A 27067-nucleotide genomic window follows, 5' to 3' on the forward strand; every position below is an offset into this window, starting at 1 on the left:
TCATTACAAATTTTAGTTATATGTTAATCAACAGCAAATCTTTACAGAGCAGATCAGTTGTTTAACCTTCCGGGCCACAGGAAGGTTAAACAATTTCCAACAGAGATAAAAATGGATAATGAGTAGAATCAGTCGTTCTAATATCGTGGGGAAGCACTAAAAATATGGGAAAGAGATTTTGCACATTTAATTTCAGGTACAGTAGTTATCGTGCTTCCTTTGATAATGGATTTTTTTAAAGACACACTGTAATTGGCTTAAAGAACAAACTAGAGGCAGAAGTGAGTGAAGATGTTACTATTGCTTAAGTGAAGAAAATGGCTGAGGAGTATTTGCTAAAAAAAAAACAACTGCAAAACCGATGACATGTCTGATAAAATGTTTAAATCATAAAGTTTCCTGAGAGTGAGTTTTAGTTGAATTATATCAGCTTTATTTTGACTGAGGCATTATGGTAGTGAACTCTAAATGATCTTCTTGACCTGACAAAGATCTGACTGGGATCGAAACATTTCGTCTATTTAACTATATTTGTTGTAATGAACGTGGGCAGGTGTTGTTCTTTTCATCGGTAGCTTTGCACCTACAAATCATGTTTGTCCTTCTACTCATTATTACTTAACTTTTCTTTTGAGGTTCAGATGCCATATACAGTAGCAGGTATTCAAAATAAGTTATTCCTTGTGGTTTCTATGGATGCAGTTATGGTGTAAACCTAAATTATAGGCGGGTTATCCTCATATGACTGTCTATGATCACGTACATGTTTCACAACTCTTACCCAAGATCTTACTTTCACTTTTAGCTGTGGTTCGTTGCTTTACAATTGGCCACAGAAATAGAAAAAGTTATATTCATAAGTAAGCCACTCATGGACAGTCTGATGTGAGATTTTGAAGAAACATAGTTTAAAACCCATTATACAGTATGTTCTATCGTCACTTATGTGATAAAATGAGAAGAGAGCTTTTTAGTCATCTGCTTCTGTCTGTTTTTTTCATTTTGGATGATTGCAAAAAAAAAAGAACAGTCTGTGCCAGAAAAGCTCCGTCAGGACAAGAAGTAGCTTGCAAGTCACTTTGAAACTAAGTGTGACTTGTAGAAGTGAAATGAAAATATGCTGCCTGAAACCGGTCATATCACATTGTTAACCTGTTGCAGGTAAACTGGGGGTTGATGAATGAGGATGAGCTGTATTTTGGGAAGTCTATGCAGAGTACAGTGACCATAGACATGAGCCACTCTTGTTTTTGGTCACAATCCCACTATTTTGTATAGAAGAACGTACCAAACAAGATTTTTGTGGGAGTATACTGGCCCCAATAGCACTATTATTATTTTATTTTATTATTTATTATAGTGTAACTACGCAACACATGAGGATGACATATAGACCCTAAAATCCCATACTGCACTGTAGCTCAAGCATGCTTTGACACATGACATACAGATGAGGTGCAGTGGGATTTAATGCGATAATGCTCTGTGATTTATGGGACCTTCTGTCTGCGGTCAGGTGATCATGGTAACAGGGGACCATCCAATTACAGCCAAGGCCATCGCTAAAGGTGTGGGCATCATCTCTGAGGGCAACGAGACGGTTGAGGACATCGCTGAGAGACTGAACATCCCTCTGAGCCAAGTTAACCCCAGGTGTGTGTGTGTGTGTGTGTGTGTGTGTCAGAGGAGGTTTAGGCTGTGTGCTCAAGCGTCTAAGAGTTACTTTTTATGTGACTGTGTCTGTGTTTGAGCATGTGGGCAGTGATGTGTCTATAGGGATGTACGTGCACACAAGGTTTTAAGAAATAGTTTAACATTTTAGTAAGTATATTTACTGTATATGCAATTTTGAATGTGAAGATCAATACCACTCTAATGTCTGACCATCAGCACCTCTAAAGCTCACATGTTAACACATTATATCTCATTTGTTTTAGGAAAAATTAATTAAACTAAACAGGGAGGGGAAATTTGAAGAAAGCGCAGGAAGAGCAACAGAGGAGGGATCCCTTTTCCAGGAACGACAGACGTGCAATAGATGCATGTGCACAGAGTAGACACAGCTGAATCATTAAAACAACATGTGAGCTTTAGAGGTGCTGGTAGGAGGATTTTGTTGCCTTTGGACAGAGCCAGGCCAGCGGTTTCCTGTCCTTATGCTAAGCTAAGCTAATCAGCTGCTAGTTCCACTTTCATTTTCAACAGACATCCATGAGAGGGGTATAAATCTTTTCATCCATGAAGTGAATAGGCGTATTTCCCTAAATGTTAAACCCTTCCTTTAAGCTTTAAGATGCCAGAGGTGCAGTTGTTTGTGTCTGAGAACGAAACAGAAAGACAAACTTGAGGAGAAAGCAAGAAAATGTCAATGCTTCCCTCTGCATAATTGACCCCGGTTTCACTGACTCCTTGCTGGGTTTGTGTTTGTGTGTTTATATGTGTGTTTCCCCAGGGATGCCAAGGCTTGTGTGGTGCACGGCTCGGACCTAAAGGACATGAGCGCCGAGTACCTGGACGACCTGCTGAGGAACCACACTGAGATAGTGTTCGCTCGCACCTCCCCACAGCAGAAGCTCATCATAGTGGAGGGCTGCCAGAGACAGGTCAATGGACAGGAGTATGTGTGTGTGTGTGTGTGTGAGATAGTGTGTGAATGTGTGTGTGTTTGGGCCTTTCTGAGAGCGTACAGCTAAATAGCGATGTGTGTTTATATGATTCTATGTAAGCATGTGTGTGTTTGTGATAAAGTCTGGATGAATGCTTGAATGTGTCTGTTTATATGTCCCCGTGTTGAGGTATGGTTGAATACGAGTGTGTGTATGTGAGAGCATACGTGTGTGTGTGTGTGTGTGTGTGTGTCCCTGCCATTTCAGGCTGAATACAGTTTGCTGTGTGTAACTGTTTTGTGTGCGTATGAGTGTGTTTGAGCCATTTGTAAGTGAAGGTGGCTGAACGGATGAATAAAAGGTTGTGTGCGTGCTATGGAGGTCTATTTGCGAGTATAAGTGTGTATCTCGTAAGTATACCATTAACCATATATATTAAACCCTTTATATATATTGTTTCACTTGTATTCCCTTGGACACATCCCCATATATTAAGGTCATGCTACAATTCACCCTGACTCACTCACTTTCACTCCGTGTCACTGAATGATTGCAACTCCATTCCATTTTTCATTTAATCTCCCCAGAGCTGCTTTGAAAAGACATTATTAAGAGAGAAGGGGAGGGGGAAAGAGAGGGAAGTGGAGAGAGAAAAGCTTAAATCATGGTACTTATCTTTCTCTTCTTGACACTTTTTGTTCGCTGGTCCTTGTGGGGGCGCAGGGGGCGATCGTGGCTGTGACAGGCGACGGTGTGAACGACTCTCCAGCCCTGAAGAAAGCCGACATCGGCGTTGCCATGGGGATCGCCGGCTCTGATGTGTCCAAGCAGGCGGCTGACATGATCCTGCTGGACGACAACTTTGCCTCAATCGTCACCGGAGTAGAGGAGGGTGAGTGTTGGGGAATGACAGAGAGAGGGAAAGAGAGACAGGTTGCCAGAATGGAAGAATAAAAAAAAGGATGTAATATGGAGAGAGGAAGCAAAGACAGAAACCAAAAATGGGGAAAAAAAGCAAGTCAGAGAAACAAAGGGACACGAGATTCAAAAACTAGAACATTCTGCTATTAAAGTGTCAAGTTTTGAACTGTTGAAATCCAGGACAATAACAAAGACATAAGACTGCACCACGCAGGGTTTACATAATTAATTTGAATGCCTAGTATTAACAGGACTTGGTCTCAGCGGTGTACAAAATGCTGTTAACATATTTGAAAGGAAAATGTTCTAATGTATTTACTTTAATGGTCAGCATTTAGAGACCTGAAAGGTGAGGCTCGACCTGAAATTTGTTATTAAGATTTGAGAATTGACATAATAATATTAACCTAATTTGTATGGCACTTTTCAAAACCAAGTTACAAAGTGCTGTACAGTAGAAAGTTTCAATGAATTAAAGGAATTAAAATGATAACAGCAATAATACAACAGTTATGAAAACGCCATATGATTAAAATGAGACTTAAGATTTAAAAGAGGCCACGGAGTTTGCCTGCCGAAGATCTCCAGGAACAGAGTTCCACAGCTGGGAAACCTAACGGCAAAAGATGAGACTTTGGAACCATTAGTAGAGCCCGGCTGGAGGATCTCCAGCACGTTGGGAGTTATCTAATCACAGATGTAGGCAGGAGCCTGATCGTCTAGGACTGTAAAAACAAGTAGTAAAATCTTAAAATCAATTCTAAAACTCACAGGTAGCCTGTGAATGGCAGCGATGGTCACTCCTCTTAGTGCGTGTTAGAAGCCTGGCTGCAGCATTTTGAAAGAGCTGCAGTCTGTGAATGTTTTACTTACTAATACCTGGAATTTAATCTAAAGTAGTAATTTGGATATGCTGACAAAGCATGCATTTTTTATTTCAGTAAGCCTGGAAATTTCACTTGACCATGATGAAGACAGAAAAAGACAATATTAAAATAAATATATATACACCGTATATACATGTATCATCTCTACAAAGAAACATTTTCTTTCTTGTGTTTCTGACCCCCGCAGGTCGTCTCATCTTTGATAACTTGAAGAAGTCCATTGCATACACACTGACCAGTAACATCCCAGAGATCTCGCCCTTCCTCCTCTTCATCATTGCTAGCGTTCCTCTTCCGCTGGGAACAGTCACCATCCTCTGCATCGACCTGGGCACTGACATGGTGAGCCGTGGGAAAACTAATGAACTCAACTCCCTTTATACAGTCCCTCAATCCCTGTGTAGATAACATAGGTTTCCTCATGATCTTAATCAATTGTTTTAGCTAGGTTTCTGAAATATTACCACTTTATAGATGTATATACTGCTGCCAAGCCTGTATTGTATATGATGTACTAATTGTTGAAAACCTGGTTTCCAGTATATTTGAACAATTTTTGTTTTTCAGTCAACTTTCACCCCCACATTTTATTTACAGGAGTTTCACAGAGGCAATGACAACAAAACACAAAGTTTTATATTTATCTTTATTCACTGGATTTTAATACAAAGGACTCTCAGTGCTCCGAGGTAATTGTTGGCTAATTTTAATGATCCTTCCCAATGAAGTGATGCTGATTGTTAGCATGTCGCATAGCTACAGGGAAGCTAAAGGTGAAATTAAGGAATCTAATGTATTACCGGTGTCAAATATGAATGCCTGAAGGTAAAAAGAACAAAATGTTTGGTTTAATTTGTTCTTTCTGTCGGTGGGAGAAATTTGCTCTTGGCTCACCGCCGACGTCCATTTGTTCAAGCAGAACAAAGACCGGGTGACGCTCACATACAGATTTACATTTCACAGCTCTGCCATTTCCAGATGCCAGTCTCTCCATTGTACTTCCAGCAGCAACAAAAAGAGTTGCTGGCACGCTGCTTGCCTGAGGGGCGTAATCCATCATTGCAAAAGAAAGGAAACAGGATGAATATATTCAAAAGGACTTGTTCACTTGTGTTCATTACTTTAACTTTAATTTTTCCTGCTCTCAGCCACCAGACAGTGGCATGCGGCAGAAACTGGGTCTTATACATCCCAATTAGCCAAACGTGAATATTTTACAAGTAATTAGGTGAATGTATGTAAGGTTAAAGATAAAGAGGAGCAGCTTTTTCCACTTATTTTACTCAGGTGACATCAAAGATGAACTTCTTTGGTTTTCTAGCAGCAGGACAGATTTGTTCGTGTTGACAAATATTTACTTAACAGTCTGAGATCACAGGGATAGTGCATTCTTTATTGGCTGGATTTCACTTTAAAGATGTGATGATTGAAGCTTAAAAGCACCTAATTTGTGCACCTGTTTTGCATATAAAAACCTGTCTCTTCAAAGTAACATGTCTGCATGTATTTAATAACTGCTGGTGGAGTGAACAGCTGCTTTGAAGAGTGGGACACAATGAAAAGATTTAAATATTCAATAAAGTACTGAAAAGTGTTTATAGTACAGTACACAAGTAAAACTACAAATTCCCCATGTCTGCTGGTGAAGTTGTTAACAGCTTGTTAACAGCTTAGTTCAACTCCAGGCAACAGGCTTGAGGGCTCTGCTGAGATTTTGCAGTGACAAGCAGCACTTGGAGTCTGCTATGATTATTTTTAGCAGGCACTGCTATGTGGAAAAGGATGGCTGCAAAAGATGTTTATCAAAGCAAGAAGAATGCTTCAAGACTGGAATTTGGATATTAACACAGAATGACACATACACACACACACACACATCCTTTAGAGGTGTAGAAAATCAACGCCAAGCATGGTCACATCTTTTGCCTTCTTGTCTTTCTCAGCTGCTGTGGGTCAGGAGAGTATAACACCAAAACAAACTGGATTTGTACACCACAGAGCTTGTGTTCAGTTTCCCAAAGTGCCACGTCCCCACCTCAAATCCCATCTAAGTCGCAGATATAGCCTGCCTTAAGTAACATATATTGCTCTGTTGCTTACCTGGTAAAACCAGCCAATATAAGATCTTTATTACAAGGACCTTTCCACCCTCCTATTTTATGAATGTCTTGAAATTCACTATCAATCTCACTCCTCTCGTCTCCTCTCTATCTGTCACTGTCGCTGCTTCCTTTTTTCCATCTTCCTTGCCCTTTTGCTGTCTTTTCTCCTTCCACTCAGTGATTGAATGCTGAATTATGCTAATAGTGATATGTCTGGGGTACCCCGTGCCTGGCGCTGTCATCATGCCTTTGTACAGTTGCCACAAAGACAAATTCCTGCGCATTTATTGTACAGAGTGCACAAAGTGAGCTGATTTTGTGCTGTCCTCCCATTCCCTCCAGGTTCCAGCCATCTCATTAGCTTATGAGACAGCTGAGAGTGACATCATGAAACGCCAACCAAGGAACCCCAGATCAGACAAGCTGGTCAATGAACGCCTCATCAGCATGGCCTACGGACAGATAGGTTTGTCCTCTTGTGGCTCATAACCTCTTTGTACCACAGCTCTTAAACCTGAATCACTGTGACTGGCCTCTTGTAGTGTGAGGTTATGGTTATAATAAACATCACAGACATAAAAACATAAAATATTGACATTTATCAGAAATTCTGGCATTTCATACTGCCTTTTAAAATGTTTAGGTACGTACTATTAAGGAAAATAGATCCAGAGGTGAGCAGACAGTCAGGAGAGAGTGCCTCGGTTTTCATCTAATTGTCTTGACATTTACGGCAAATTGAGAGTGGAGACTGCAACTGTTTTCTACTTAATCTTGGTCATGTTTCACTGGTTGGAGCCTCACTTGAATGCATGCTTTTTATCTCTAGTTTTATATGGTTTGGGAATAGTGAAATTCAAAAGCTGGCCCAATTTCATAGGCTGTTAAATAGGTCAAAATATGACAGGGCTTCATTGGATGACATACAATTTAAAGTTGAACACTCTCAAAACAGCCGGCGACTCACATCAACTCCCATAATTCTTCCAAGATGAGCACCACTGGGGCAGAACTTTTGCAGGTCACATCAAATCACACTTAAAAACCACTGCTCTGACATTACAGCTTGAAGTCCTGAAGCTTCTACAATGAACATTTAACTGATGATTTGATCTTGAGTGACAAACAATGAATGTGACAGTAGAGTTATATTCCCAACATTGTAAGCAGGGACCAGTGAGGAGAAGTAACAGCATCTAGAAAAAAAGATGCAGCCAATTTTCTTATTACTGATAAAATGATCTATCAATATAAAAACTGACCTGGTGCAGGGTTTCACTGTAACATTATCATGAACTAGATGATTAATAAGCATTGTCTCAATCCTTGATCAGTAGCCTACTTGTGGAGGTTTGGTATATCTGAAGACTTAATCTCTAAAATAAGATGTCAGTCATGTTGAAAACGTTACGCCCACTCTGACAAAACATATTTTCCAACATGAAATTAAAACTCACTATAGGCAATTATTGCAGTCTTCAGCTGTCTGGAGCCATTTACTTACAAAATAGTAACATTGTAGAGGGCAGAGAGAGGAAGATATGATCACCTGTGCTGTTTTTCCAAAACAATTTTAAGTGGAAAAACACAAGGTGAACTGAGGCTGCATAAAAGTAAATTATTTAGAATTTCGTAAATTTCCTACGACGTTGTATTAAGGCCATTGTAAATGAAATAAATAAGTGGTACCTTAGGTGGTAATATAAAATTAAGAAAATTATGAGAAAGAAACTCACAAATTAACAATAAAAAGACATTCAGATATTCTCTAAAATTATAAAGTCAAAAAATTGTGAGAAATAGGTTTGTTAGTGGACAGACATAGCTGGGCTAAAACAAGTCTTTAGGGCTCAACCCACAACACTCCAGGTCCAACTTGAACATTTCAACTTGTAGGCTATCCACCATGGCCATGCTGGAAGGGGACGGTGATTTCACCCTGCCCCCGGGGTTTAATTAGTTGAATCCGGTACCACCTCTGTCACTATCAAAATCTGAAAGCCCCACATACAGGTATAGATCGGTAGATGCACTGTATCCTGGCAAGTACTTTAATGCTTTTTGGGGTCTAAATATTTTGGCATATGATTATTGTGAGCCCCACAGCTGAGCAAGAGGGGGTTTGTGCTGTGAAATGGTGAAATAAGGCTAAATTAGGTTGTGTGTGGGCGCTGTCCACAGTACTAAAACGGAGCGATGGATAGAAAGACAGAACACATATTTTAGTTAGGTTTCTTAGCCTGTTTGCTTTTCATGGTTGTAAACAGAACTTTCAGTGCTAATTCAATAAAATTTGTAAGTTTTTTTCCTCAGAATATTACAGACCCTGGCTCCGTGGCATTACTGAAGACACACATCATCTATAAATCATGTTATTTTCCTGCTTGTTTTGTAAAAGCATTGCCCCTATTGTATTGTATTAATACAACAGATGAATAAAAATCTAATTCAGTAACAGAAAATTTACACAATGTTTGTGTATCCATCCATTACTGCAGCGACACCTGCTTTATGTTAATGGTAATTTATCAAGATCCCAAAATAACAAAAAAAAAAAACCCTGAAAAGACAGAACGTTGTGTCAGTTTTCTTTTTAATTAACACCAAATTACATACTGGTAGTTCTTCCAGGAAACTTATTAGGAAATGAAAAAAAAAAGTTAAATAATGTAACTCTTACCAAGAATACTGAGAACAGATGAATAGATGATGTTTTGCCATTTGTTCCTTGCCCATTTTCTTGTTTCCAGGGATGATGCAGGCTCTTGGTGGTTTTTTCACCTACTTTGTGATTTTGGCTGAGAACGGCTTTCTCCCGAAGACCCTGCTGGGCATCCGTATCATGTGGGACGATCGCGAAGTCAATGACCTAGAGGACACCTATGGGCAGCAGTGGGTAAGGAGTGTGGACAAAGACAAACCAGCACACTATTTGAATAGTCCCATACTCACGCGGGATTAAATGTAATGTGTGTTTCAACCTGGCAGACCTATGAGCAGAGAAAGATCATTGAATTCACCTGCCACACCAGCTTCTTTGCCAGCATCGTGGTTGTCCAGTGGGCCGATCTAATCATCTGCAAGACCAGGAGGAACTCCCTCTTTAAGCAGGGCATGAGGTTTGTGAGGGGGAAAGGAAGGGAGGGCTGGAGTAAAAGATGGATAGTAGGGTGTGAAGATATCTTTTTGATTAGTTTGAAACTTTCCCTTTCTCTGATATACTCTTATTTTCTGTTCAACAGGAACCGGATCCTGATCTTCGGCCTGTTTGTTGAGACTGCTTTGGCTGCCTTCCTCTCCTACTGCCCTGGAATGGACGTTGCCTTGCGGATGTACCCTCTGAAGTACGTTCTGCATATGCATATCTCCACTGAACCGAAAAATAACCTCTTAAAGACCTAATAGGCTGCCATTAGCCTGTCACTCTCGACTTTAAATGAAGTCTCTGATCTTCTTAACACCATGTTGTTATCCTTAATATTCAAAAATGGCTGCAATGAATTTAACAATTTGCACCCTGCCTGTGACTCACTTCTACTCTATCTATCCCCGCCCCTGATATACTCTTTTTCTCTTCCTCTCAGGCCCCTGTGGTGGTTCTGTGCCTTCCCATACAGTCTTCTCATCTTCATTTATGATGAAGTCCGTAAATTAATTCTGAGGAGATGCCCCGGAGGTAAGCAGTTATTAAGAGAAACCAAGATTAAAAGGTTTCGACCTTCTTTGTCTTGTTAATAAGCTGAAAGGCAAAAAATGCCAAGTGATGGTATAGTGATTGACACCCCTATCTCAGGAACCACATGTGCCATTTTTCATCAAGACCTTTTCTCCTGTCCTATATACTTCTCTCAGTCTTCCTACTGTCCTCACCAAAAAAGAAAACAAAACAAAACACAAACATCCCAAAAGAGTAGACTGTCCGCTCCTTTAAGAACACACTGATTGACAAAGTCGCCACAGCTCTGCTCTGCTGATCTGACCTGAAGGATCCCAGCGAGCATTTGACAAATGGTGACATGCGGGAGAAGCTCAAGTTCAATGTCAGTCCAAGCAAGCACAACACAATTATATAAAAACAATTTTGACCTGAGATGAAAAAGGAAAGTAGAGGTAGCAATTTTACAAAACAATGTTGGTAGCAATTATGGATGATGAAGCCAAAGAATGTAAGCATACATTTTAGTGTCATTTCAAAAACTGCCATTTTCAACACTGGTCAGCTGTCATATTGAAATCTCTTTCATTTTTCTTTTGGGTATAAATCACATGATTTTCTGGCAGATTGTAACATGTTTTTTGTCACTTTGTGGTGTATTATAAAGCAAGAACTGTGACTTTAATCACAAAAGAGACTTTAGGCCTAATCTGTAGCAATGCAGCTGAAAAGGCATCCGGCAAGCCACTCATTGCTGAACAATTCTCCGGCTTTCAAAGCCTCCATAACACTTGACTGATTACTGTTTGTCTTCTACTGTTTGATTTCTGACAAAAAAGCATGTGAATCCACTGCTATCTGACAGTTTTCTTGGGAATTCCATTTGATAAATGTAGCATAAAATCACACATCCACATCACCACTGAAATCTAATCTGATCTGATTCTTGGGCCAAGGGCTGCATCTGCACTAGATTTCAACCAAACATTTTAATATATCTTGCTACAAAGCAGACAGGGGTGGAAATGTAAGCCACCTCTAATTTTGTTTATGGAAGCAGTGAAGAAATATGATCGCAGATGATTGCCAAACCGTCTAGTGATTCTTTAGCAGTGTGTAAACTGGCTTAACATGTATGTCGGTAGCAATCTTTATGGGGGAAATAGATCATACCTGTCCAACACGAACATAAACGAATGATGAGAAAGGAAATTAAAGCAGGCTGGTGAAGACTCTTGAGATATGCCCCAAAGATCATACACATGATATGGACACACTACAATAGCTCAAAATCTGTTCACTGCCACAGCGATTCAGCTTATGAGGGGCAAGACGTGGGGAGACAAATACAATTTATCGTGACAGTTAATCATTTCTGTTAATCTGTGTGTCATGGGCTGCTGATCAAAGTCTTAGAGTTATAAGGGGATTCATTTGGAAATGTACAGAGACAAAGACAACGAGAAGAATACAAATAGAGTGATACAAAAGGATATTATGAAAACTGCTCGCCTGTCATTTTGGTCTCTGACACTTTCCCTCTTTCTGTCTTCCTCTCTTCCAGGTTGGGTGGAGCAGGAGACATATTATTAACATTCAGAAAATGTCTGTTTGAATTGTGTGTCTGTGAGACTGTGTGTGTGTGTGTGTGTGTGTGTGTGTTTGTTTGCGTGTGCTTGTGAGGGTTGAACTGTGTGTCTGTCACAGTTGTAATATTGCATGGATCAGTTCACAACTCTGATTATCATAAAAATACAGCTGAAAATAGGCTTTTGATTGTGCTTTGAGTTTTTCCTTTTTGTTTTCTCAGAAAACATTTCCAGCAGAACAATGGTAATGTGTACTTATGTGCCTTACATAAACTGTTACCAAAGTGATGTATCATGGCCTGTTTGGCTATAGAGGAATGCCAAATGTCGCTCATCATGTGAAATGTACCAAATAAAACATATTCCAAAATATTCCTGGCTGTTGTTTTATTGTTGTTAATTTATTTTGTGGTCAGTATCAATCATTATTGCTATTATTGCACAATAATCCTCGAGTTAATTGATGGTTAAACCTAAAACATGTCAATTTTAATGTGTGTGTGGCACCACATGTACCAATAATTGTAATGTTTTCCAAACCACATGTTATTTCCTACTAATTACCCTTATTATATTTAACATTTTCAGGGATTTTCAATCATCACAACCTTACTGGCTCCAAATTCAAATCAGATCTGGCTTTGTATGCAAGTGTTTCAGCTAATGTTATACAGGCCACTCTAAGATTTATCAGCTTATGACAGATATCAGCGTATAGGGCAGCAAATACACTACAGTAACAAGAAATTGGAGCACAACATTTCCAAAGATATGATCATTAAAAGTTGTGCGCTTATGTTAAAAAATAGATATAATCCGGTATACATTGTTATCAGATTTTCTTAAAACTCTAAAATATGAATACTGATATTGGCCTCAAAAACCAGTAGTCAGTCAGACAGATATTTTCCTGATCTAATCATCCATAATGTATGTCCTCATGTCTTCTATTCACTGGACGCTTGTTACCATACTGTCAAAATAGTCAAGAAAAGATTGACAGACGGCCAAGCATTTTTCCCCCAAGTTGCTTATCTCTGGATCCAGCTTGTTGTGCAGAAATCTTTAAGTATAAAGATAAATGCAATGTCAAAACTACTCAAAAAAATTAGTTAGAAGGGGTTTTAATGGTCACATAACCAACATAAACATAGTCTACTCTGAGTCCTACATGATCTTCTCTTATACTTTATGCAACATTAAAATGGGAATAGGCTATTGGGAACCCAGTCTAGGGCTGCTTCTGGGCATTATTAACCTTACTGCCTGTTTGCTGTCTGTATGATTGTGTATGTAGATGTTTGATAGTGTGTGTGGCTCCTTTCAAAAACACTTGCATGCACATATGCATTTATTTTTCCTGACAGTGGATTTGGGAGCTGCTGCATGTTTTTCTATGTTTTCCTATCTCAAAGTCACATTGACCATTCTTTTGTTGCATGGGGTGTACTGAATACTAAAACTGGGGCTCCATCTTTGGGTTGGGTTGAAGTAAAATTTTTATTTTTCATCATCTGAAGATTTTCTTGTAATTATTTTCTTTGGGGTATTGCACCATTTCATTTTACAATTTCTTATTATCTATTTATGATGTTATTTTGTGTAAGTACACCATATAAACAAATGCAACTAGGGCTTGAACTACAAATAATTTTCATTATTGATACATGTGCTTTTTTAAAATTATTATTATTTGGTCTTTCCTATAGAATACAACAAAAATCACAACCAGAGAGTGTTTGGCATTTTTGCTTTAAAAAAATTGATTAATTGATTATCAAAATAGTTGCCAATACATTTTTGCTTATCAACTAATAATTAATCAACTTGGGTGATCATTTCAGCTCTTGATGCAAAAAATGAAAAATAGCACTACTAGTTAAATGACATTTCATTGAAACATATCTGCATTTTTTGTTTAGTTGAATGAGGAAAAAAAGCATGCAGAAAACCTAGACATTTGTTATCATTATAGTATTTCAAAAACTAGCAAGTCCACAACTTTGCCAACACAACCAAACATCAAGCAAATGCGACAACACATGACATAGCAAAATATTACTTATTTTATATAGTCGAACAGTAAAGCCTAGTTTCCAATAAACGATTTTTAGCCCGATTTGCTGCTCAGCGACCGCCAGGCTGTGATCTGGGGTAAATCGGTGGTCACCAGTTGTTACGTGTGAACTACACAACGACGCATCAAAACGGCTCCCCGACACATCACTGATACATCGCAGGCACCAGCCAGCTATCTAGCATGCCATATATCTGGAGGAGTCGGCCGACTCGACATCCACTTTCAGCCAATGAGAGCAGGCAGCTATTTTTTCCCCCTTCTAAACACTTTTTGCTCACCTCCAGCTCTCTCTGTAGCTCAGACAATCCCTGCTACCTGCCTGTGCTAATCCATTCTTTCAGCCATATTTTTTGTCTTTATAATTGGTATCTTTATAATAACAAACAACAGCTGTTTTGTGTGCAGATTCACCTCATTTACGTTTCACATTTCAGATCAGACCAAACAGGTTCAGATGATGTCGAGTAAGAACAAAGTGAGCATTAGTAAAGCTGGAGAAACACAGAGAAAGTCATGTTAGCTCGCCGGCTAACGCAGAGCAATTGAAATGTTATCCGGTGCAAAGTTATATAACGTTAGCTTTCCACATTACTTCACCAACTAACACGACCCATGTTACTACCCTGTGTATCACTGTTGATGTAGCCTGCAGAGAGGATGTAACGGTAAAAAGCAAATGTGGAGCAATTTATTTACTAAAGGTAGCCTATAGTGATGCAGCCAGGAGCAGCCAGCTAACGCTACAGTAGCTCGGACCTGCCGCTGTTTGCTTCGTAACGTTCAGTTTAGGTTTATTGTGGTTTTACCAATACTCAGGTACACAGCTTCTCCACCTCTCAGTCGCTGTAACTAACGTGACCCACATAACATAAAACACTGCAACAAAACAGTCACAACAACCCAGAGGAAGGAAGGGCCATGCACTAACACTAGTTAGAGTAAAGTTACTGACTGCGGTCTAATTATTATAAAGTGTGACACAGTCTCAGTTATAATATTCAGTCCAGCTCACTACTTGTTTCATTATCATCCAGTACATGTAGCTGTGCTGACATTGCTGAGCCTCCGGTGAAAGATACACAGATAGTAAAGATAGTTACTGAAAGCAGCAGGCGAGCTAACGCTGTAGCACGTCGGCTAAATGCAGTAAATGTACCGTGATCATGTAACGAGCATGGATTAGTTCAACCTGCAGCTGATAAAACTATTACTGTAACTTTGCAGTGGGAATTTACCTGAGTTTCCAGCTCTGTCTGTTCTCCCTGCCTGTCTATAGGCACTGTCACTCTCCCTTTTTTCGCGAGGATTGTGCCGCTGTGCGGCTTGCTGCGCTGAATGAAGTAACGTTACGGAGCCGTTGTTGATCCGCCTCTGAGACGGAAACGTTGAAATAACAGTATGACAGTGGTAGTGTTTTGGATTATGCTCGCTCATGACTTCAAGCGAGCACGCATACGAGAACATGCCTGGTTGCAATCTTAGAACCGCACCGCTAGTGGCCGCTGGAAACTACATAATGCCCCTTTAAGAAGGCCAGCTCAGCATCTGTCTTACAGCCTTTTATTTTTGAAGCTCTTTCCAACATCAGGCAGCCTCTTGCTTAGTCATTGTTTTCTCTTAGTGTCCTCTTTGGTCTCTTCGCCTCTGCCATTAGCCAACATTATGTCCTAAAAATCTACTGAGACCTGCTGCTTGCTCACCCGGGTTTGCTAACACAGGCAATCATAAGCAAGCGCAACAACACACGACACAGCAAGCAGCTAATAAGTTATTATTGACTAGTCCAACAGCCAGAAGGCCAGCTCGGCATCTGTCTTGCATCCTTTCAGCTCTTTTAGCTCACACCAATGAGTCAAAGCCTGTCCGATATTTACTCTTGTCCAGTCTCTTCCTCGGTTCCTCTGACGTCTTCTTTGGTCTCTTCGTAGCCTCTCAAATAATATCCATACTGACAATACCGAGCTAGCTTCTTCTAAAGAACTTACATTGTACTTACCAATGTACATGTAAAGCATCAACACATCATTGTACCTTGTACAAAATGACAAACTGGCCCTCATTACCAGTGAGGAGGCACATACATTGGCTCACTTTTATTTACAAGTCTATGTTGTATATGTTCCCCTCTTATCTTTGCACTTATATATCACGGAACATCAGTTCCTATAATTTGTATTCTGGTAACTTGTATTTGTAATCTGTACCTACGGTCTGTACAGAGCTCGGTAAGAAGGCCTTTAGTTATGCTGCCCCCTCCACCTGGAACACATTGCAGACTGATTTGCAGTTTTGAAATCTGATCTCTTTTGGTGAATTTAAACACTGCATGAAAGACTTGGAAGTAGACGCTATAATATATATATATATAAGTAATATATATTGTTGTCACTGCTTTTAAAATAACTAAATCCTTTAAACTTAAGGTATGTATAAATTGCACTTTGTATAAAATGTCGTTTGTTTATGTATTGTAAGGGTCTTGTTAATTGTTCTTTGTTGTTGTGTGTGTGCTCGTGTTCATATTTGTCACTGTGCTTTGTCAATATGCTGCTATTTTGGCCAGGTCTCTCTTGGAAAAGAGGTTTTAAATCTCAATGATATCATCTGGTTAAATAAAGGTTAAATAAATAAAAATATACTTTTTGCTTCTTCTTATAGCTTGCTTGCTGAAGAATCGTGTTGGTGCTGTAAAGCATTACAGAAAAGTGATTCCAATACAAATAGTGCAGTAGGGGCACTGCGCCGAAGTGGCAATGACACTGACACCCTATGACAAGTCAGTGTACCATCAAAATGATTTTAAAGCTGTTATTTTAAGATAAAATACTACATATTGTTGCGTATACCAACGTCTTCACCTCTATGCCCGAGACTAACCTTCTCAGAACAACCCTTCAAAGTTTTAGATAACAACATCCGTCGACGTCACTTCCGTTCACTGACTGTCAAACATGGCGCTGCTTCTAAGGTCAGTACATCTATGCTACATCAGTTTTGGGCTCGGGGAAAGCTCTTTGTGTCGTTTATTGGGGTATTTATGTCAAACAGTCATATTTACAGCATATTAACGTAACAGCCGATGACTCTGCCCGAGTGTGACTTTTTATCTTGGTTCATTATCCTTATTTAGCGTCAATATGGCGCGACACAGCGCTAGCTAGCGGGCTAACTCTTGGTGTTTTTGAAAGCTAGCGGAGAGTGGACTTTGGCTGTCTGAGTATAATTAATGGCTGAAGTTGTTATTTTGCTGCCTTCATATTGGCGTTGGAAGGCACAAACGTAATTAACTGTTGATACGATAACGATATGCTTCCTAAATCGGAGTGTTTGCTCAGGTTTAGCTTGGAGCAAACTGGAAGTTAGTTAACTGCTACACTGTCTTTCATGCCTTTACCAGCAGAGTATTAACCAAGTAGAAAGTCAAGTGTGTCAACTTTGCCTTTCATTGACATTAGGAGGCTGTTGCAGGAGAGCACAGCAACCCTCGGCTAATCAAAACAATGTTTGTCACTGCCCGGACAAGTTGGTTTATTCCTTCTTTCTCAGGGTGGAGATTTATTTAAACATATTCTCTATCAGACTGTATTGCTCTATACTGGAGTTTTTTGTAGTCACTTTTTGAGTTGTAACTGCTTGGTATCGTAATAATTAGCTGAAGACTTTCCCCCAATGTTGACATGTACATCTGTTTTGGGTAGCATAAGAATAGTATGTAGAATAGGTGTTATTGAAATCATGCTGTCAGAAATATGATCTCATTCTCTTTGTAATGTTGGTGTACACAACATAATTTATACCATTATTCACAGTATAAAAATGTGTTCATTAATAGATGAAAGAACAGTCCTTTTATTAAAAAAAGGTCCATATGTAAGTGGATATGTACTGGAGACTGTATATTTGCTTTTTTTCTCCTTTATTTGACTCTAGACACAACATCCCAGATAGCAAGTACGGACTTAATTCTAACACTTCTTTCTTATATTTAGGACGTTTGCCCGCCAGGGTGTCTGTGTCGCCAGACCACACTACAGTGTCCTCTACAGACAGTGAGTTGTGTGTGTACTTGTGTGAGAGAGAAAGAGGGCTGCAACAAATCATAGCATTGATGCAGAGTTAAAACCTAAGTACTTTAAACTTCTGTACTGAAAATTATTTTTCCTCTCGTCTACAGTGCTGCTCCCATGGGAACCACAGCTAAGGACGAGATGAACAAGTTTTGGTCCAAAAATGCCAGACTAAACAGACCAATGTCTCCTCATATCACCATCTACAAGTATGTGCATTATGTCACGTGCAGTACAGAGTATCGCCTGTTTTTTTTTCTTAAAGGGTGGAGATGACTCAGTTGTTCTCCATTTAGGTTTTGTAATTTCAGTTTAATATTTTCCAGTGCACTTAAAATCCCCTGCAGCAGATTATCCAAGTTGAAAATGTCACTGTTAAAGTCAATTTTCAGATCATACAGCCTTTTCATTCATTTTATGTTTGTAAAACAGCAGGACAAGCCACCATTACTAGAGATTTTTATGCTTTTGGATACATTTAGTGCAATGATGTACTGCTAGGCAGTTATGAGAATCCTACAACCTGCTGTAAAGATAACTGTTTTATTGAGTATGTGCCTTGGAATTTCTCACTACCTCTCCTTTCTGGTTCATTAAAAAAACACTTCTCTATTATCTGGGATAATTGTTATTGTTAGTCTGTGTCTATGCCGTTTTGTCTCTGATAGTTGGACTCCTAACCACGGATTGTTTCTGACACCGGTGATCTAGTGATTTAATACTCTTTCACTTGTTTAAAGTTATTTGTATAAGAACATAAGCTTAATTTCTAACTGTACATGCAAACATTGGAAACTGTAAGTGAAAGTGTCATTTCAAATAAAATCAAATAAAAATCTACCATGGCTTGCAGCTTTACCTTGTGAGTCTCAACCACTTTGAGTTAGCATTGCTGCCTGTAGCTGACAAAAGTCCCTTTTGTTTGTATCTGTACTATGCCACTGTCATCTGCTACTTGCTGATGACAACCTGAGCCCAACCAGAAACAACAGTGACTCAGTCAGTGAAGGCTCATTGCATTGAATTATACATACATCTGCTATTGTTGTAAATGTGTTTCATAATTTTTTGTGTTTCAGGTGGTCTGTTCCCATGGCGATGTCCATTACATTCAGAGGAACTGGAGTGGGGCTCAGTGGAGGTACACATCTCTTTTCTTTATCATCCATGATTAAAGTTATAGATACGCTAGTGAATATTTTTTCAACTTTAGTTAGTCTCATCCTTTAAAATACCTAAATTATCCCACATAGAAACAAAAGTCTTTTCTGTTGTTATTCTCGTATCTAAGTGAAGCTGCTAGTGCCACTGTCAGCTTTTGATTGACCCTGAAAATCTCTTCAGGGCATTTCAGTTCATCACTATTGATTACTGCTAAGAGCATTTACTGGCATTACAAAACAGAAGTTGTTCAATACAATTCCGCCCTTTGCATGTGAAAACCAAGTCTACTACTGGACCGCTAACAGCTTTTAGTCATTTGCCTGGTGTAGAGGTTGAGCCTGTGTTACTGTGACATTGGATATCAGTACTGTTGACCTTGATGTACGATGCTGTATAAGCTGGGTCCAATTTTCTTTATTAGTTCAATAAAGGTCAGCACCCTCAACTGCCAGTTTAAAAACAGTCTCTCACAATGTCTCATTTTCCTAACAAATGTCTCAAATCAACTTTCTGGCTACCTTGCTAAGGGACCTTAAACTAAAAATATCACCTGCTGAGAGTAATTTTTAAAAGCCATATTGATTAATATAACATTTTCATTGTAATGTTTAGATAGCTTTAGTTAATCTGATGTTAAGGAGAGTTTCTTCTACCATTAGGCCTTTTATTAGGCCTTCATCCAAACAGCACAGAAAGAGAAGGCAGCCACTGAGGAGCCTGTTGATACTGGCCCATTTTTCATTGCAGATAAAAAATGACTGTCCATTGGGTTCTAATGGTACAGTAACTTTTGTAGACTAACCCAGCAACCACAAATGGTAGTAGCATGTTGATCCTTGACAGGTGTTGATTTCTGACTTATTGCTTTCTCTCATGCTTGCACAGCTAACGCCCATTCACATACACGCATTATCCAGTCTCTGGTCTCATTACTTCTGTCTGTGCCTAGCTGTCTCAGCCTTTGCCGTGGCTGCGTTGGTATTACCGGAAAGTTACCCCTACTACCTGGACTTGATCCACTCGCTGTCCATCGGCCCCTTTCTCATTGGATTGGCCAAGTTCGGCATCGCCTTTCCGTTATCTTACCACACATTTAACGGAATCCGTCACTTGGTAAGACTTACTAATTTGATTCATAGGCGTAGCAAATGTTTGTCTTTTTCCCCTCATGTTAGAGTATGCATGAGATTCTTTGGGTTGTTGCCATTACCAGCTTAAGCTGAGGAGTCCAGACACTAAAACTGCATAGAGACAGATCTCTATGCAATTTGTAACATATTTTTATTTTGTCTTGATTGCTAATTTCACCAATTTCATGGAACATGTTATTATATCTGCAAAGATTTATAAGCTGATGGTGTTTCTTATGCCAAATATTTTTCTCTGTTTTCTCTTATTTGTTTCCTATTATTTAAATCAGAGTTGGGACCTTGGCAAGGGCTTCCGAATCCCAGAACTCTACCGCACCGGCTACACAGTTATTGGTCTGTCCATCATCACCTCCATAGCCCTGCTTTTGAAATGAGAGGAGGGAGTCGAAAGGGATGTGGACTGGATTCACTGTTTGGTTTTTGTGTGTACGTTCTGTCTTGGCCTACAACAGGCCCCATTTCATCAAAGTATTAAATAAAGGATTATATTATGCTGTACGCAGAAAAGGTGTTGTGATGTTTTGTCCCTTGGAATTAATTATACTCTGGAAAGCTTTGGGGTCATGAAATGCAGCAAGAGTGCAAAGTGCATGTAAACGTGACCCAGTTTATTTCACACTTGTTCTCAGTGTGAACAACAACCAGCGGGCAAAATTAGATGTGTCCTACATGTTATATCCTTATGTAATTTGTCTAATAGTGCTGTGACGTCAAATTCATTAATCACTTATCTTTGCCCTAAGTACTGCTCAGTCACTTCCAGCCCAACCAGTGTGCCAGTGTTGTCTCTGTGTACAGGAATGTGTGTTTGTGTCTGTAGAGTGGCTGTTTACTGTAGGCTGTCATTCATATTTTACCTCATACAGGCTGCAGCTGCTCAGATGCATTTTTAAAATCAGGAAAGAGAGCGGCTGAAATGTGGAGTGGAAGCTGTGTGCGTACGAGTGTGAGAACAGGCTCCTCACCAGCAGCCTGCCTCAGGCCTTACCTCCCACTGAGCCACACTAGCTACACAGTGCACCTGAACAGCTTTTGTCCTGCAGTGTGAATAAAAGCAAGCCGTGATGTAATGTCAGATCCAACTCCATTTATGTAGGGTATACAGTAAAAAGTGCTCACGGGGGGGAAAAAACAACAGTAAACGTTGTGGGGAGGAGGCTGCACCCATACGGTTTTGTACCACTTGGTTTGAAAACATTCAGATCAACGATTCAACGTGACCACTTAGTCTGGTTAGCGCCAACAAAATTGGCTTCTCAATTTGTTACGGGTGGCGTGGAGGGAAAATTCAACTTGTCAACTTACATTTCTTTTCATTTCGCTGTTGATAAAATTTATTTGTCAGCCACACGTGATCAAATATATTGCTTACACAGTGTCAGTGTTTATAAATCTCAGAGTTAATTTAATGCTTTTGATAGAGTTATATTGTCCTCAGAGCCACATCAGCTCCATTACTGGACATCTCTATATTTAACAGTTGCCAGCTCAAATTAATTGTCACTGTAAAAACAACACTTGTAAAATTGCTCTCTGTACCTGACGGCTGACTGCAGTGAATTTGGCATAAAGACATGTTACGCCTGAGCTGGAGATCCTTCGGACTGCAATTTTCTTTTGTGGGCAGAAATTTTGCCCGAACGCTGCAGGATATAAGACTGGATTTGCTTATAATCTGTTCACACATGAACCCTGTAGATATATCTCCCATTCTTAGAGAAAAACAAATGGAGATAATAAAAACATGGGCTGTTCACTGGAGCTGTTCCCTGCAAGGAGTGAACACTTTGCCTCATAGTTATTGATGCAGATCTTTTGGTTTTGCTCTGATAATATCACCATTATGATGTTTTGACGAGATAACCCGTGTGAAAGCAGTGGGGGATGGAGAGCGGGGGCTCTCCCCTTCTCTATGAGGCATAAAGGGACTAATGATTATGCGGCGGCAGCACCCCCTACCGGGCGGCAAATTATTATCCACGGGGCTGCGGTCCTGATGCTGAGAGATGGTGAGGATGCTGCACAGGGCAGGGAGGGGGAGTATAAACCCGCTTTTGATCGAAAAAAATGTGTCACAGTCTCTGTGGCGCAATGGAATAGCGCGCTGGACTTCTAATCCAGAGGCTCCGGGTTCGAGTCCCGGCAGAGATGTGGTTGAAGGGGTTGTGGTTTTTGCTTGAGAGGAAACACAGTGATGGGGGGGGGCGAAAGCTGAGACGTTGTTTAGTGCTTTTGCAACTAGGATGTATCTTACAAGGCTGCTCTGTACAAAACTGACGGATGGGTGATAAATAAATAGATAGATAGATAGATAGATGGACGGTCATGAGCTACTGATTACCAGAGATGTGTTAATTTTTGCAGAGGCCCAATACAAAGTTCATCTGGACTAAATTGTTATAGGAATTTCACAGTGAGCCTTTTCAGCGCGCAAAGGTCAGCGCTTTAATATGCAGATTTCAAACGGGCAAAAAGCCTGAAACCAGAACTCCGGTCGCACAGCACGAGCTTCGTTACAAGCCTATTACTGTCCAGGCTGCATGCTTAGGCTCCGGTCTTGCATGCGGCCATCACATAGCCACCGCAGGACAACACAGTGCCGCGTAGCATCGTCTCGTGAAAGTCAGTGGGCACGCGCGCTCGCTCGCGCACGGTTTCAGCACCTGGGGCTGTCCACTCATTTAAGCCGGAGCAAAAGCTTTTGTAGTGTAGCGCCAACAACAAAACATTTAAAGCCTTTTCCGGCCACATAACAAGTGTTCAATGATGCCAGATGCTGCATTTCTACTCTCCCATGTGGTTTGGAGACAGAGGGAGAGATAAAGATTCCGGTTTACTTTGAAGATAAATTACTCATAGTGCCAGAAAATGGTGTCGTTTCAACATTGTTGTATTCAGATTTTGCATTGAATGATAGACTATAACTACAAGGTGGATTTTGGTGGATTGCAAAAGCCATTATGTATTTTTAATTTAGTGAAGTCAGAGTGGGGACCTTTCTGGAATCCGTTCAAGAACCCCTAATGGTGGACTGTAGTTTCTGCTTTAGAAAAAAAACATTAGCCCAATCATGGCAGCCCTGAGCTGCACCCTTTATGTTTACAGTGTGGAAAGCAGCTGCTTGCTTGAAGATGTCTCCAACGCCCCGACTCTCTGACCCCTCCCGGCTCCCCATGGCTTTTATTATTTTGTATTTTCTTCAAACCCACCTCCCTGGTGTCACTTTGTTGCCGTCACCACTGATTGGGCTGTCGTGCGGCTGCCGCCATCCATGTTTAACCCCATCATGCCTCCCCACACACAGACCTAATCCGCCAGTAAAACTAATCCTTAATCCTCTCTGGCAAGTTGAACAGCCACCCCTCCCCCTCCTCCCCCACCTCCCTTGGATCCTGATTCCCACACGGGCCTTTTGCCTGAAACGTCAAAACTATATAGACCTCTATATGATAAAGTTTACTGGAAGCATATGCAAAACCATTCCAATGGGGTTAAACATCGTGATAGACGTTATGGCAGCCCTATTATACAAATTTTGAGGTGTTAAGAGATAAAAAAAAAAAAAAAAAGTCAATGTTAAAGGCACAAGTGAACAGCAGTAGGGATATGGGGAAGATAAAGACGGAAAAAGTCCCACAATTCCACAAGGCCAAGGACTCAGTATATCATTACCGTGTCGCAAATTATCAGGCCTACATGAAATAGCAGCGGGCCTATCTGCAAGATATGGGTAATAGTTCCATAATATCAACGATAAGAACCATTAGGCTACTGAGAACCGTGACAATCAGCTTCAAATGAACTCTGCTGCTTCATCTCGGGAGATATGTAGGCCCAAACCTATATGACAGAATTGAAGAAGGATAGACCTACTCACTATCAAACCTTTAGATAAAGTGAGCTGAGCTATCACTGGAAATCCTAATGTGCTTCCACAGGAGATAATAAAATATCATAAAGTCCGATAAGGTCAGTGTAGATTCACTGTGGAGCATTAGAGGAACATTATGGTGATTTTTCGGCGGGGTGAGATCACGCTTCTCTATCTGCTCCATCTCCTTCATGTTGCTCTCAGCCAGTAGGCCCCTGCTCTGGCCCTGTTATCCCGATGGTACGGGCCAAATCGTATTAAAATCCCCTCCCCTCCCTCCCTCTCTCCCTCCCTCCCTTGTCCCCTCCCTCTCGTCTTTCAGACAGACTGTTTTTGCTGCAGTGAACGGCAGCCGTGGAGAGAGAGCGAGAGAGAGACAGACGCGCACACACACACACACACACACACACACACACAGAGTGAGCGAGAGAGAAAGAGAGAGAGCGGAGGAAAAAGCAAGAAAAACAAAGAGTCCGGAGAAGGAACAAGGAGATAAAAAAAAAAAAGTCGATAAAAGCAGACTGTGAGAAGGATCCGGACAAGCGACTGCTGCGCATCAAAGGAGGAACCTTACCAGGGACCTTATTGGAGACCAGCGCCAACAAAACCGGACTCCGGAGGCGGAATATAACGGTGTGTGTGTGTGTGTGTGGTCATTGCCGTGTATTGCTTCGCAGTTTGTATTATTGTTCAGGGTTAGGCTGTAGCCTGTAGGGCGGACAAGAGACACCTGTCAGTGCTGACGCTTTCGCTTCTCCAGGAATGTGTCTGTGTGCGCACTCAGTAGCTACTGTGTGTGTGTAATCCGTTATGCCTGCCCAGGGAGAGAGCTGTATAATCCATGCATGTTTTATAATGTTTTCTGAATAGCCTATGCGTTTTGTTGTCGGGCTGCCCGCGCTGTATCCGACTCCTCTCCCCTTCCTCTTCTCTCCCAGCTATGTTGGCTTTATCGCTCTGCAAAAAAAAAAAGAAGAAAGAAAAGAAAAAGCATCACAACTAGGCGCCTTGTGCAGGAGCCACCTCACCAGCCGCTTACAAGAGTCTCCTCAATCTCATCCCATCAGCACAAGATATTTCTGCAAGTGCGAGAGATGGTGTTAGAAAACGGACTCCCACCCGACAAACATCGCGCTGGTGCTCCCGTGATCCGTCGCAGCGATGCAGGCCACCACGAGCTGATTTTAGTGTTATTATTATCATCATTTCTCTCGTTACTCTCCACGTAAGAGCAGGACGCCAGAACTTGTGTTAAATCACACCCGGAGTGTCCTGGTTATTTCCCATGGATGCACTTCTATTTGTTTTCATTTCTCGCCATCACTCAACAGGAAGGGCTGGAGCAGCAATAAACACCCCCACCCCTCCTAATCCCCACATCCCATACCATAACCCCCCCCCCCCCCCAGCCCCACTCCTCCATCCCCACTCCTCCATCCCACCCTCTCTCAATCCCCGCCCTAAGCGCCCGCCCGTCCCGCAGGCAACGCACCAGCCACGGTTTCCTCTCAGCGTTTACAATGAGGTAGCGTTTCGCAGATGGTCCGAGGGCTCACCTCGGCGCGGGCTACTGCTATTTTAGGGAACGCACGTGAGAGAAAGAGAAAGAGAGGGAGAGAAGGAGTGTGTATGACAACGAGAGAGAGAGAGAGAGAGAGAGAGGACGAGTGCCTGAGCGGCTATTAAGCACGTCTCCAGTCCTGTGCAAAGCGCACTGAGTGTTGTCAGCTGGCGACAGGTGCATCTTTTTGCCGCTGTTGTTTCCCCCCTTTCTTCTTCTCTGCTTTTTCACCACCAGCCGGGGGAATGTTCCTTTCCGTTATTTCTAATTAGTGTGAGTTAGTCGGAGCTGTCCAAAATATTCGTTTTCCTTCACTCCACATGCGCACAGCTTGTTAAAGTGGATGAATAAATTCCCAGTAATGAACAACCTCCTCCTCCCCTCTTCTCCTCTTCTCCCCTTCTCCCCTCATTACCACCTATACAACACCACCATCACCCTCTATTCTGCTGTTTGGCTCCATCACCAACCCCTCCCCTTACCCACGCCTCTCTCAATCGCCTCTCAGTATGGTGTGACACAAGCAGATCGATGAATACCCATGGAGCAACGCGTGAGGAACGGGTTGGCCCAGCGTTTATTCAGAGGCATCCAACCAGTGGCAGGGAACGCAATTAGTGGCCAGTTGGCCTGTCCTGCTTGTTTTCTTTATCTCTCCACTTCTGTCCCTGCAGGTGACTCTCCAGAGCTCCTCTGCCCTCCTGAGGATTCAGTGAGACAGGCGGATCTGTGCGCCCGACCATGGCCATCCCATCAGCCCCCTCCGCATTATGGAGTGTCAGCTTATTGACAGTACTATTTGCAGCTGCGGTTCACAGCAACATTGTCTATGGTAAGCGCCTCTCCCCCTCTTTATCTATCTGCTATCTCCTATTCTCTCTATCTCGCTGGCTCTCCCTGGGCCCCTGACCTCCCCGACCCTCTCTTTCTGTCACTGATGGTGCCCCTTATCTGTTGACATGAGGTTTTTTTTATGTTGTTTCCTGTATTATGACAAGGGAATCAGAGAGCCGTTAATAAGCCCATGGGACATTGCCACCTCCCCGGACCCCAGTGGAATTTCTGCCGTTGTATTTGAGGAATGTGTGTGACTTGCACGTGGGTGCAGGACTACACACTTACACACTTACACGCATACTACAGGTCCTTGCTGGAGTAGCTCACTTGCCCCATGGCTCCCTCTGCTTTGTTCCTTCCTTGAGTCACTTGCATACACTCACATAAAAGTACAAAAGCAGCCACACGCTCATGCACTAACATTCTTCATTTCACATTCACCTGCTCAGCATCTCTCCGTCTTTCTTACATGTGCTATTCATCATCTTTGTGGGCCCTCTGTACTCATCCCCCCCCCCACACACACACCCCCCCACACCCCCACACCCCCCACCTCTGTCCTATGCCCCGGCATAC

The 27067-nt window shown here is 41.4% G+C and overlaps 3 protein-coding genes and 1 non-coding gene across 8 annotated transcripts in view; all 4 read left to right on the forward strand.

The window, feature by feature from the left end:
• atp1a2a (ATPase Na+/K+ transporting subunit alpha 2a) overlaps nucleotides 1-12132 on the forward strand; it is a 33093-nt gene extending 20961 nt beyond the window's left edge. For both annotated transcript variants that reach the window (XM_046050933.1, XM_046050934.1), the window contains 10 exons: nucleotides 1517-1653; nucleotides 2453-2603; nucleotides 3330-3498; nucleotides 4602-4756; nucleotides 6859-6982; nucleotides 9267-9412; nucleotides 9505-9635; nucleotides 9759-9860; nucleotides 10101-10192; nucleotides 11736-12132. In XM_046050933.1, coding sequence (XP_045906889.1) covers nucleotides 1517-1653; nucleotides 2453-2603; nucleotides 3330-3498; nucleotides 4602-4756; nucleotides 6859-6982; nucleotides 9267-9412; nucleotides 9505-9635; nucleotides 9759-9860; nucleotides 10101-10192; nucleotides 11736-11764 — 1236 coding nt within the window. In that variant the 3' untranslated portion in view covers nucleotides 11765-12132. The remainder of the gene's footprint in view (nucleotides 1-1516; nucleotides 1654-2452; nucleotides 2604-3329; nucleotides 3499-4601; nucleotides 4757-6858; nucleotides 6983-9266; nucleotides 9413-9504; nucleotides 9636-9758; nucleotides 9861-10100; nucleotides 10193-11735) is intronic.
• Nucleotides 12133-16716: 4584 nt separating this feature from the next.
• sdhc (succinate dehydrogenase complex, subunit C, integral membrane protein) lies at nucleotides 16717-20720 on the forward strand. 2 transcript variants are annotated; one of them, XM_046053051.1, is made up of 6 exons: nucleotides 16717-16808; nucleotides 17830-17889; nucleotides 18015-18116; nucleotides 18987-19048; nucleotides 20021-20184; nucleotides 20492-20720. In XM_046053051.1, exons 1-6 carry the CDS (start codon nucleotides 16792-16794, stop codon nucleotides 20594-20596), a joined length of 510 nt encoding a protein of 169 aa, XP_045909007.1. In that variant the 5' UTR covers nucleotides 16717-16791; the 3' UTR covers nucleotides 20597-20720. The 2 variants fall into 2 exon arrangements, with proteins under 2 accessions (XP_045909007.1, XP_045909006.1); XM_046053050.1 differs by lacking the exon at nucleotides 16717-16808 and adding an exon at nucleotides 17052-17119.
• A 1579-nt stretch (nucleotides 20721-22299) lies between these two features.
• Nucleotides 22300-22373, forward strand: trnar-ucu. Its single transcript has one exon. It is a non-coding gene; the product is annotated as a tRNA-Arg (tRNA).
• A 2225-nt stretch (nucleotides 22374-24598) lies between these two features.
• cadm3 (cell adhesion molecule 3) overlaps nucleotides 24599-27067 on the forward strand; it is an 86493-nt gene continuing 84024 nt past the window's right edge. For all 3 annotated transcript variants that reach the window (XM_046052759.1, XM_046052761.1, XM_046052762.1), the window contains exons 1-2: nucleotides 24599-24726; nucleotides 26329-26486. In XM_046052759.1, coding sequence (XP_045908715.1) covers nucleotides 26396-26486 — 91 coding nt within the window. In that variant the 5' untranslated portion in view covers nucleotides 24599-24726; nucleotides 26329-26395. The remainder of the gene's footprint in view (nucleotides 24727-26328; nucleotides 26487-27067) is intronic.

Source organism: Micropterus dolomieu, linkage group LG06 (assembly GCF_021292245.1).
Source record: "Micropterus dolomieu isolate WLL.071019.BEF.003 ecotype Adirondacks linkage group LG06, ASM2129224v1, whole genome shotgun sequence".
Classification (NCBI taxonomy): Eukaryota; Metazoa; Chordata; class Actinopteri; order Centrarchiformes; family Centrarchidae; genus Micropterus; species Micropterus dolomieu.

Bases quoted from the DNA above. Each gene is read 5' to 3' on its own strand.
- sdhc (XM_046053050.1), top strand. From the start codon at position 17,067: ATGGCTGAAGTTGTTATTTTGCTGCCTTCATATTGGCGTTGGAAGGCA. The intron at 19,049-20,020 runs GTACACATCTCT...GTCTGTGCCTAG, and splicing joins TGGAGTGGGGCTCAGTGGAG to CTGTCTCAGCCTTTGCCGTG. The intron at 20,185-20,491 runs GTAAGACTTACT...TATTTAAATCAG, and splicing joins TTAACGGAATCCGTCACTTG to AGTTGGGACCTTGGCAAGGG.